The sequence below is a fragment of the Dermacentor albipictus genome, chromosome 2 (assembly GCF_038994185.2).
Source record: "Dermacentor albipictus isolate Rhodes 1998 colony chromosome 2, USDA_Dalb.pri_finalv2, whole genome shotgun sequence".
NCBI classification, from domain to species: domain Eukaryota; kingdom Metazoa; phylum Arthropoda; class Arachnida; order Ixodida; family Ixodidae; genus Dermacentor; species Dermacentor albipictus.
The window spans coordinates 36,479,777-36,492,391 of NC_091822.1; the positions used below are offsets into that span (position 1 = coordinate 36,479,777).

General features: G+C 46.7%; 1 protein-coding gene across 3 annotated transcripts in view; it reads left to right on the forward strand.

The window, feature by feature from the left end:
• The window catches only part of LOC135920434 (sodium-dependent proline transporter-like), a 159,035-nt gene extending 158,396 nt beyond the window's left edge, over positions 1-639 (forward strand). For all 3 annotated transcript variants that reach the window (XM_070532798.1, XM_070532800.1, XM_070532799.1), the window contains exon 15: positions 275-639. In XM_070532798.1, the coding sequence (XP_070388899.1) occupies positions 275-484 (210 nt within the window). In that variant the 3' untranslated portion in view covers positions 485-639. The remainder of the gene's footprint in view (positions 1-274) is intronic.
• Positions 640-12,615: the final 11,976 nt, after the last annotated feature.

Below are 12,615 nucleotides of genomic sequence, written 5' to 3' on the forward strand. Positions count from 1 at the left end.
TCACCTTCTTTGTTCGAGAACTGGTCAAGCCAGCTTTTTTCTGTGAACTTGTCTCTTGTTTAGTCCGCAGCTGTAAATTGATATAAGCAAACAGTTCAGTGTGCACATAACCCATGTGTGAGCCTCTTAAACATGTGCTTACCCCTAATTTTCCCATTCTTTCACACGACACTGTCCTTACTTAGTTTGTGCAAATCTCAATTATTTTACAAAAGCAACGAGAGGACGCGTTTCTGACTACGTGTATCGCGGTACTCTCCACTCTTTTACCCAGTACCCAGCTCGAGCATTTCAGCCCGAGTACCACTGGGAACCGAATACACCGAACCGAGTGAATGCGTACTTCGAGGAGCTTGAGGAACAGGGTGACTCGAGCGCCGAGGTCCAGGGCGTCCTCTACGATGCAACCGAGGCACTCGAAGTATCCATAGACGTCGACGAACCGCTCGCTTTCAAGCCAGAGATGGATGACACTGAGGCATAAGTAGCGACGTGGGCAGCGTCATTCCTCGCCTACTTGACAACGCCCCTCGCAAAGACTACTGTGCGCCTGTATGCGTACTCTGAAGCACTTTTTATGAGCGAATATTTTCGCTTGGTCAGCGAGCATAACTTCAATAAAGCGATTTGTTTCTCTTGTGTTGGTGTCGGGTATGCATGTGTTCTGATATTCACGAGCAATTTCAATGCTTCTAGTTCGGCAATGATGCCTAAGGGGTCAGTTGCTCATTTCTTCGCAGGAATTCGGGAAACACCCTCAGTTATGACAAATGTAGCGGACTTTTTTTACCCGTAAATATGAGCGCATTTATGAATTACTAGTCAAGTGTTCTGTGCAAAAGTCGAGCTAGCAGTCCTTTTTGATTCCTCTGAAAATGAATAATGAAATAAATTGATTAGAGTAGGGCTACCCGGGCTTGTTGATGCGAAAAAATTCTTCAGCAAACAGCGCGAATAAGAGACCACAGGAAAGAGGCATACGGCACAGGCGCTGACTTCCAACAATTATGTTCATTGCACGAGCACAGATTATATAGACAGAGAAGTAATAGTGTAAACATAAATGGCGTGAAAACATGAAAAAAATGACCACGTTGCAGGTGGGCGGAAATCCCCGACTTGCAGATACGCGATTTCCTTGTTTAATAATAATTATTATGAGTGAAGCATTTGTCATCATCCAACGTTTTCCTTAACGCATCAGTTCACCATCCATCCAGTTATTAGCCAAGGAAACCGTATATCTGCAAATTTAAGCGATCTCCGCCAACGTGCAAGCTCAAGTGATTCTTCTCATGTTCTCACGCCATTTAGGCTTTTACTATTACATCTGTGCCTATATGTTCTGCGCTCGCTCAATAAGCATTCTTGTTGGAAATCGGTGCCTCTGTAGTGTGCCTCGTTTCCGTGTCCCGATATTGGCGCTGTTTTCTAAAGAAAATTGATGAGGATATTTCTTGATTTTGCTGCGCAGTTATTATTCAGCGTAAAATACAATAGATAACCCGTTGTGATGCGCTTTCTGTGCATTTAACGGCACCGGACGCTGTTTTGAAATGCAGGCTCTCGTTGAGCGTTTTACACTGTGCGAATTTAATTTTCAGCTGCAAGAATTGTATGTGAATTCTTTGGGACCAAAGAGAATAGGAAAAAAATGTTCGCAGAAAATATTTGTGCTGCTGTCCAACTAACTGTTATAATGTGATTGCACATTCATTTAACCATAAAATGAGGGCATAAAGCGCATCGTCACTGTATTTGCGAGTGGAATCCAGCTACGCATCCGAAGTGCATGGCTCTCATACGTTCTTCAAGCGACCAAGCGTTTAGTTAGGTACCCTTAGTGAATTTGGCTATAGTTCCAGTGCAAAGAACGCCAGTGTTAAACCTACGCAACCTAACCGTTATATACTATGCCGTTTTACATTAACAGGCCTGCCGTTACAGATAACTAAGGCTCGACTTAAGCTTACGAGTGAGGATTGATTGATTGATTGATGGATATTGTTTCTTGACGCAAGGGCTAGAAATGGGCATAGAGCACCATGACACTTGGAGATGCATGGCAATTAATATAGCTGAATATAGTGAAATACGAATGGCTGTATCTTGGCCTGAAATATTCGTTTTAAATGGTGTAAAATATGTATCTATTAAAATAATGTTAATGAAAAGTGGGTCCTATGGTTTTAAAAGTACGTTGTGAAGGATTAGAGGCTAAAACGTGTTAATTTATAGCAGCACCAGTGCCTCTGGAGAGCCCTACAGCGCAAGGGCTGCGAGGCATGTTCTCTGTAAGTGACCGTTGCAGCTACAGTCTCTAAGCAGAGGCTGTGCTATAAATAGCCTGGCAAATGATTTCTATTGTATTCGTGCCTTCTAAGAACTTGAGTACTGATTTAAAATTAAATAAAGGGTCATTGCCTAAAAAGAAGACTCGGTGCAAAGGTATACTATGATGGTATAAGGAAGGGAAGAACTTTTTTCTTTTCTCTTCTAATAATGGGCACTGAAAGAGAAAATGAAGGACTGTAAGTCTACTTACGCACTTAGTGCATGTCGGAGGGTTAGTTCCAGTTAGAATATAAGAGTGAGTGCTATAGGTGTGCCCAATTATTAACCTACAGAGCAGTACTTCCTGATGTCTTGTTGTTTTCTCAGAGAACCAGTTCCCTATTTTTGGTTTGATTAGGGGCAGTTTGTTGGCTACCTGAGTGTCCCATTGCCGTTGCAAATATTTCCGTAACTCATACTGTAAAAATAACTTAAAGTCTGCATAGAGTACAGGTATAATAATGTTTGCATCACAAAAAGGTACGAATGTAGCCCTTTTGTCAACAGCTACGTTGCCGTCTAGGCCTCTATGGCCAGGCACCCAACAAAGAACAATCATTTGGTTCGACATGCCTGCTGAATATAGAAGGTTGTAGACTTCATTAAGGATAGAGTTTTTGTATTTTGGTAGACTTGATATGCAACCAACAACGCTTAATGAATCTGTGAATATGACAGCCTTTATTATACCTGTATGTTTTATATGTTTCACAGCAGAGAGGATCGCGTATGCCTCCGCTGTGAAAATGTTGGTGTTTGGATTTAATGCACCGGACATTGAAAATGAAGGTTCGAGTGCTGCATAAGCTACACCATAAGTAGGCTTTGAAGCGTCTGTATAAAACTCCGCGCAGGAGTACTTCGCCTGGAGTTGGAGAAAGTGTGAATGTATATGCACCTCAGGCGCATGTTTTGTTATTGCGACGAAAGACATACCACACTGGATAGTATGCCATTCCCAAGGTGCTGCAAGGTTAGTGGGCGTCATTAGGACTGTTTCTCGATGTTGAATACCGGTTTCATTAGCCAGTTGTTCTAAGCGCACCGACAGAGGAGCTCGAACAGATGGGCGGTTACGGTGAAGTCTTGAAGAAGACAAGTCAAGTACAATTGAGTAACACGGATGTTCGTTATTCGATTTACATTTTAAAAAGTAGCAGAAGCTTCGATATGTTCTGCGTAGGTGTAAGGATCATTCGTTCGCTTCGACATACAGACTTTCCACAGGGCTTGTCCTAAATGCGCCTGTTGCCAGCCGTACCTAGATTGCGGACTGGGTCGAGAATTTTGAGAGCACTGTCCGATGCGGATTGGTACACCATGGCTCCGTAGTCGAGGCTTGATCGCACAAGGCTCTTATACAGGCTAAGCAAACACCTCCTTTCACTACCCCAGTTTGTACGATAAAGTAGCTTCAGTAGGGTTATATTCTTCAGGCACTTCGCTTTAAGATATTTCAAGTGTGGAATGAAATTCAGTTTTGTGTCCAAAATAATACCAAACAATTTAGGTTCAAGGCTGACCGATAGTGTTCTCTGTTAAGGTAAATAGCGGGTTCTGGTGATATGCCTCTCTTATTTGAGAAGAGAACACATGTGCTTTTTTGTGGGTTAAATTTAAAACCATTGTTTTCTGACCACTTTGAGAGTTTGTTTAGGACTAGCTGTAGCTGTCTCTCGCAGATGCTAAGATTGCATGACCTAAAAGTTATCTGTACATCGTACACATGGACCGAGTAAAAGAGTGTGCGAGATATGATGGTATGCAAGAAGTTCATTTTCACAATAAAGAGTGTACAGCTCAGCACTCCACCCTGCTGTATACCTGTCTCCTGTGAGAATGATCGAGACTGCATATTTTCGACTCTAACGCGAAATGTTCTGTCAGACAGGTAGCTCTCAATAATGGTCAGCATGTTGCCGCGTATACCCATTCCAGAAAGATCTCGAAGGATCCCAAATCGCCACGTAGTGTGATATGCCTTTTCCATATCAAGGAGTACAGATACGACAAGCTGTTTGTGGACAAAGGCTTCACGGACGTGAGTGAGTGAGTGTCAACTTTATTTTCACGGATGTACATTTCTATGCGGACAAGCTGGTTTGTCGTCAACCTACCTTCCTTGAAACTGCATTGGTATGGGTCTAATATTTTGTTTGTTTAAGATAGTGGCGCAAGCGTTTCTTTGCCATCTTTTTAAAGAGTTTCCATAGGCAGCTTGTCAACGCTATTGGCCTACAACTGTTTGCCAAGGAAGGGTCCTTACCCTGTTTCAGAATGGGAATTATAATGACCTCTTTCCAGACAGAGGGAATCTGGCCGGAAGACCATATACCACTGTAAAGAAAAAGAAGGGTTTTTGTGTTTCAGATGGCAAGTGCTTGGACATTTCATATATTATGCGGTCAGAGCCAGGGGCAGATTTTTTGCAGCCGTTCAGTGCTGCTTGAAGCTCTGCTATGCCAAATGGTCCATTGTATGCCTCACATTTTGCACTTTTTCGTTCTATTGGCTGCCGTTCTATTCGTATTTTTTGTCTTTGGGATGTGTCAGAGTAGTGCGACGAACTGGATATGCATTCAAAATGTGTACCTAGAAAGTTTGCCTGGTCTTCCATTCTATCTCCCTGTGTATTTGCTAAGGGTAGCGAGTAGGGTTGTCGACCTTTTATTCTGTGCACTCTATTCCAGATCTTTGTATCGTCCGTGTAAGACTCAATTCATGATATATTTTTGCCAACTCTATCTTCTAGCTTGTCGGCGCATTCTCCTTCCCTGAGATTCGACATGCTTGAAATTAACCAGGCTTTCTGCAGTCGGAGACTCCCGGAGCAACCCCCATGCTTGGTTCTGCTTTTTACGCGCGTTACGACACTCCTCGTTCCACCACGGTACACGGCGCTTGTTAGATGATCCGTTTGTTTCTGGGATACATTTGGTTGCGGCATGAATCAGAACAAAGGGGAAGTATTCAACTGCGGCGTCCAGGCTTAGAGCACAGATGTCAGCCCACGATATGAGAGTAATTTTTCGGAGTTGTTCCCAGTCGGCTGAATCAGTTTTCCACCGAGGAAACTGTGGGGGACATTCATTCATCTTCGGTGTACACAGAACTATCGGGAAATGGTCACTCCCGTATGGATTTTTAATGACATTCTAAGTGTCGGAGATGCAATACTGAGGTCTATAGAGGAATACATTTTATGTGCAATATTATAATATGTAGGTGCCTTGCTATTCAAAAGACATGCAGAGAAACTTCAATCAGTCGTCCTCGCACATCGCAGTGAGAGTCACCTATGGTGCTTCTCACATGCCTCTCACATGCATTTAAATCTCCTAGAACCAAATAGGGTTGGGGTAATTGATCTATTAATGTATCGAATTCATACCCGCCGCGCTTGCTCAGTGGCTATGGTGCTGGGCTTCTAAGCACGAGGTGGCGGGACCAAATCCCGGCCATGGCGGCCGCATTTCGATGGGGGTGAAATGCGACGGCACCCGTGTGCTTAGATTTCGGTGCACATCAAAGAACCCCAGGTGGTAGAAATTTCCACAGTCCTCCACTACAGCGTGCCTCATAACCAGAAAGTGGTTTTGGCACGTAAAGCCCCATAATTTGTTTATCAAATTCATGCTTATGGAGCTCATAATGCGGGGGTATGTACAGAGAGAAGATAGTAATAAGTTTGTATAGAAGTACGACTCGAGCAGCCACTGCCTCTAGGGGCGTTTGTAGTTGTAGATGTTGACACGCTATATCTTTGTCGAGTATAATGGCTACACCGCCAGATGATGCGATGGCATCATCACGATCTTCAGGAAAAAGAACATAATAATGCAGGAAGTTAGTGTGTTTGGATTTAAGATTGGTTTCCTGTACACACAGCATTTTTGGGGTGAGTTCGTAGAGAAGTTCTTGAGCATCATCAAGGTTTCTGAGAAGACCTCTGACGTTCCAATGCATAATTTACGTGTCCATAATGAAGTTAAATTGGTACTATGCGTACAAAAAGTAATCTGTTTTAGCATGCAGAGCCGCTTGCGGCCCTGGTATTTTGGTTTTGTCTTTTCTAGAGCGGTCTGAATAATTTCGCCGCTCTTCAGGTGCGAGCTGCACCACCTTGCTTGGGGTAGTGTCCATAGCCTTTTGCGAAGCGCTGGACACTCGCTCTAACGAGCGATGTGTAAGTCGTCGTGTAGCCTTCGCCTCGAGGGACGAAGGCTGTGGCCTCACCAGCCCGGAAGGTGATGGATCCTCCTTAGCCTCTGAGCTGCGATGGCTGCTGCCAGCACTAGTAGAGGTCTCTGGTGGGGCCGATTTCGAGGAGGGCAGGGCAGCCTTAGCTGCTCCCACCTAGGGGGCGTGTGGCTGTCGCTTCAGTACGCTGCGCGTGCCTTGGACGACCGCCAGGATCCGTTGTGGTGCTGCCCCCTGTTGCACCACTTCGGCAAACGAAGTTTTCATTGCGAATGAGGGTGAAAGACGTTGTCGTGCTTCCCGGAAACTGATATTCTCTTTGACATTGATAGTAATGATTTCCTTTTTTTCTTCCAGGCTGTGCAAGATCTGGAATATGCAGGGTGACTGCCATCGCCGTTCGCGCAATGGGCCTCAGCAGTACATTCGTCAGCAGAGTTGTCTTTTGCAGCACATTTCGCATAAGTTAGTCGCCCTCGGCAGCTTGGAGAGGCATGACCAAACCTCTGACACTTGTAGCAGCGTCGAAGATTTGGAATGTAAGGTCTTACATGCAGTTTGAGGCAGCCTGTTTCTATTGCATCCGGGAGTGGGCTGGAGCCAAAAGTAACTATTAGGTGTTTCGTCGGTAAATCTTTCTTGTCGCACCTGATTTTTATGCGTTGTACTTGTATACCGTTTTCTTCTTTCCATCCATTCAGGAGTTCTTCATTAGTCAGATCCATGAAGTCGTCATCTGAGACCACACCTTTGACGGTGTTCAGTGTTCGGTGTGGACTAACAGATATAATTTTATAGCCAAATGCCACCAGGTTTCTTAGTTTCTCGTACTGCGGTTTGTCTTTCACTTCAGTCAGAAGGTCCCCGCTTGCTTGCCATTTTGGTGGCTTTGTAGCCACTTCCAATCACCTCCGTGAGGCATTTTGGCACCAAGAAGGGTGAAATGTTTGTCGCTTTTTTGTCGGTGTTTTCACAGAGCATCACATGATACTTGGGGAATGTGTCTCGTTTCTTACGAATGAATTCCAATGTTGCATCGGTGCGCCCTCTTTTCGGGGGGCGATCAGGTAAGGAGGGTTTCGATGGTCCCATGAAATGTATTGTTTCTTCGGTATCAATGCCAGTCACCCACCACCGAGCCCAACGAGGGGACATGGCAGAGATTGTTGTGAAGCAAGTCCTGCCATGCCAGCTGTACATTGTTACTATAACCACATATGTTAATTATAATCAAAGTAGATCATAGCACACCAGGTTAACCCTTGCCGCCAGGAAATTCGGAAGTATTAAGAAGTGAACAGAAGACAGGAAAGATGGAAAAGTGGGAGAGAAAGACGAAGATAGGAGAGGAGGACAGGAAAAGACTGCCGATTTCCTCCAGGTGGGTCAGTCTGGAGGTGCCGTCTATGTGAAGCAGAGGCCAAAGAGGTGTGTTGCCTCAGCCGGGGGCCTTAAAGGTCCTAACACCCGACATCGGCTCAACCTCCAGGATCCACCTTTCCCGAGACATGGCTAAGCCGCGCACGGCTACACGCGGGAAGGTCCGACCCTCATGTGCTCGGGTACGCGGTGTCCCAACACACCAAACGCCTGCTGACGCAGACGCCCCTGCGAGGTACGAGTGAGGGGTGAGTGAGTGAGTAAAAACTTTATTCAATGTAAATAAAATGAGGCACGATGGTTGAAGCCCCTATTCCAGGGTCCCACTGGCACGAGCGGCTCGCATTGCTTGGTCCTGAAGAGCCAACGGGCTCTCCCGTCCATCGTCCGCAAGCCTTGCCTCCCACTGCCTATTCCTTATTAGTGGATGTTGGTGTAATATGGGACTGTCTATGTGCGGAGGCCCCCTTGGGCACTCCCATGGGATGCGTTTTAGTGTGAATGCATCTCTGTACCACGGGCACTCGTCAGTGAACCTCGTGGGGTGTATCCTTTCAAGGTGGTACAGGTTGGGGTATGTATTCGTCTGAATGTGACGCCAGCCCTTTTCCTGTTGGCTGTATAAATCGTAGTGAGGATGTCCAAAACGTCTCCGCTCCAGCTTTTGCTGAAGGAGGATGTCACGAGAATTCGGTGGAAGGACGTCGCGAGGCCAAGCCATTGCTCGGACGTTTAATCCTCGAGCAATATAGCCTGCCCTAGCGTTTCCTGCCAGTCCGGCATGTGCCGGACACCATATGATAGTGGGGTGCCCTTCTAGCTGATTGCCTAAAATTTGTGTATTGATTGGGGTGCCATCCCGTTAGAAACAGGCGGAAAGCCGCCTGTGAGTCGGATAATATGACCGTCGAATTGGTTTGGCGTTCGGCGTCCTCCATGGCCAAGACGAAAGCTGCGGCCTCTGCCACGCATGTCGAGGTGGTATTGAAGGATGCCGTTGTTATGTTGTTCCTACATATAGAGACTATGCTGAAGGTGTCTGAGCTGGCTCGACTGGCATCCGTATAATACACTCCCGGTGTCATGCCAATACTTTTGTGAAGAATCTTTACCCTTGTTCTGCGTCGTCCGGGATGGTGCTTGGGGTGCACATTTTGCGGAATTGGGGCCAGCGCGATGTGCGATCGAACGTTGCGATCTATCTGTGCCGTTTCCACTCCGCTATAGGGAAAAGCCTCTCAGAGGAGAGCCTAACCTCACCGATACTTCCTTTCCCTGAGTTGCAGAGCAAAGTCGTTCTTTCTGAACATATAATGTCCCGGCTGCGCACTCGTCAAAAGTGTTGTGCAGACCCAGGCCCTCGAATCTCTGTGCGAGCGTATTCGGGGAGACCAAGGGCGGCTTTCAAGGCTTTTTTCATTATTGTGTTTGTCTGTGTGATCTCTTGGTTGGTCAAGGCCTGATACGAAACGCTGTATGGGATGCGGCTAATAACGAATGCGTGAGCAAGGCTGATAGTCTCTCCCTCAGTTAGGCCGTCTCTGCTTCTTGCTCCTATCCGTATCATTCTGGCCACGTTTCCTGTTACCCCCTTTAAATTTTGAAGGGTGTGCGATGTTACAGCGTTCTGCTGTATCCACATCTCCAATATTCTGAGTGTCTCCACGAATCAGCGCCCCATCGAGAGTCAGAGTGATTAGGACCCAGTCCTTCTTTCTTGCGTATTTTGCACGCAGCCGAATGATTTCCGACGTTTCGGGTGCGCACGCCATGTCCGGCGCCCTCGCGTATTTCACGACTGCGTCTATAGCCTTTTGAAGAGTTTCTTGCTGGTCCCCATAGGACCCTTGGTGAGCCCAGAGCGCGATGTCATCGGCATATATCGCACAGCGGTGATTCTGGTGTTTGCCTAGCTCCAGGGCTAGTTTTCTCATCCCCACATTAAATAGCAATGGTGAGAGTATATTTCTCTGAGGTGTGCCTCTGTCGGGACAATTGAAGGTGTCGTACCTCGTGGAACCTAACCCGTTGTGGCTGTGCTGTCACTGAGAAATGAGCGCACGTAGTTATAAATTCGTGTTCCAAAGTTCACCGCTTCCAGTGCCTCCAGAATAATGTGGTGAGAGATGGCCTCGAAGGCCTTCTTTATATGCAATGGCAATGCAAATTTGTCACACGACCCTCTGTTGGGGTGCATGACCTCGTAATTTAGTAGTAGAAAAACGTCCCGCCTCGTCACGTGGGGTCGGAAACCGAACATGTTAGAGGGGAACACGTTGTTTAGTTCTATATGGTTCGAGAGCCGGAGTATACACAACCTTTTCAAATAGTTTCCCCGCGCACGACGTTAGGGAGATAGGGAGATAGGTCGAAGGTTGTTTATGTTACGAGGCTTGCCTGCTTTAGGAGTGAGAATAACGTTTGCTTCCTTTCCTTCTTTTGGAAGGAGACTGTCCCCTGTCCAGACCGTGTCGGTAAAGAATTTGGTCAAGCTCTTTAGCGTGTCGTCACTTGGATTGCGAATCATTACGTTCGTGACCTGATCTGCCCCTGGGACCGTGTTTTTCCTGAAGGAATGTGCCGCTGCATAAACCTCATCAAAGGTTATGGGGGCGTCCAATTCCGGTTGCTCCTGACCTGCGTAAACGGGTTTGGTAGACTGCCTGGTCGGAAAAGTCTCTACGTATATCTGTTTAATTTTGTCTATCATGTCAGCTTCTCGACCTTCAAACTCTTGTTCCAGCAGCTTGAGTGTGTGATTCGCGATTGCTTTTGTCCCTCTCGGGTCAATGATACGCTGAATAATGGACCATGTTTTGTTTGTAGTCAACTTGCCCCGAATCGAGTCGCTGAACTGACGCCAATGCTGTCGCTAAACTTTTGTGCGTATTCATTAGGTCCCTGCGCAAGCAGAGCTATCCGTATCCTCAGTTTGCGATTGATCTGCTTCCTTTCCCATATTTGTGTGAGGCCTCTCGGGGCTTGTCAAAGAAGCAAGAAGTGGCGGTCCACGGCTGGAGTCTGCGTAGTCGTTTCCATAGTTTTTGTGACCCCAGCGTGAATAACTCTGATCTTCTCGGCCTATTATCCCACGCCTGTTATGCTGCCGATGTTTTCTGTTTTTCACGAAATTTGGTCCAGTCGGATAGCAGTGCCTTGCCAGCAGCCCTTAGAATCCTTGCTGCATTAGCCGATATGCGTAAAATATAGTGATCGCTTACTAGGTTATCGCCTAGGTTCGTCCATCGCGTCTCACTTTCGTTGTTAGTGAACGTGAGGTCGGGGGAAGTGTCCTTGGACACGCTGTTCCCGATTCGCGTTTGGAGATCCAGTTGGGTTTGCTGGAAAAGTCCGTAGCGCTCTACGACGACTGCTAACAAGATGCCCTTGGGACGGTCTCTAATCTAGCCTTAGTTTGAGTGTTGTGCGTTAAAGTCTCCTAACAATATCACTTTGCCCCTACCTTTAGCGAGTCTCATCGCGGTGGCCACCAAGTTTTCAAAATCCGGTTGTTTCTCTCTGGAGAACTATAAACGGCGACAATATTAGTTTTAGGTTTGCCTGTTCTCTGCGACCAATTATTGATTATCTGGTGCTGAATAGGTTCCCCCCAAAAATAATTTACGCGAATCGCTACATCCTTCTTGGAAAAGATGGCTATTTGAGGCTAATCTGGGTGAGCATAAAGCTCGTATATTTTGAATTTTCTATTTCGTTTCTCTATTTCCTGAATAACCATTACGTCGGGAGGGATTGGCGCCGATTCTATGTAGCACGTGAAATTGGCCAATTTCTTGCGTAGCGTGCAGCGATTCCATTGCCAGGTTTCAATATGTACGCTCTTTGTGTTGTTTGCCATCATATTCTTGGATGGTACTGTCACTGTCAGCGTGCTCTATAGTTTTCGGTGTCCTGGCAGGAGCTCCCTGACTTTGACTGACCCTCTTTCGGGGGACGGCTGCGGCTTTTGTTTTCACATCCTCTACCATTCGCTTGAGTTTGTGTATCTCTGCGAACATTAGTTGCATGTTTTGTTTTAACTGTTCCAGCGTTACCGATTGAGCGCTGCAGGCGGTACTTTGTTGCAGTGATGTCTGCGGTGGCGATTTGTAAGTGTGGCCCGCAATCTGTATGGGTTGCTGTGATGTGCTGTTGTTTACCATGCGCGTAAAAGCGTCAAACTCGGCTGGTCGCTAGGCTGAATTGTTACAAAGCATTTTCTTCTCTTCTACTATTTTCTTGTACTCTGGGTTTGTGTGATTGGTGTATGCGTATTCTTAGCATCGGCAGTGCGGGATGCGACTTGCGCGCAGCTCACCTAGTTCTTCTGAAGGGTGTTGCATGCCAATAGAACCGACTTGCTTTTGGGGCCTCCTTCTTTTTTGCCTGATGCGGTTGCTGCTGGGGAACATTGGGCTGGGATGCAGATCGTCCTCTCTGGCCCGGCTGCCCGGAATAAGCTCGGCTCCGCGACGGCGAGTGGGTTGTGAAGCGGCTGCGACGATTCATCGCCGGATGTAACTCCCCCTTGGAGTCCGCGTCTTCGGTGGCGAACCACCGTCTGTGTTGGTTTTTTGGGCCTCGGCCTTGATATCTGTTTGTCTGGGTTTAGTCTTTTGGGACATGTGCAGTCGTCACCCGTTGGATGATCATCCCACAAATGGCGCACTTAGGCAGGAACGTTTGTCTATTGACAGGCTC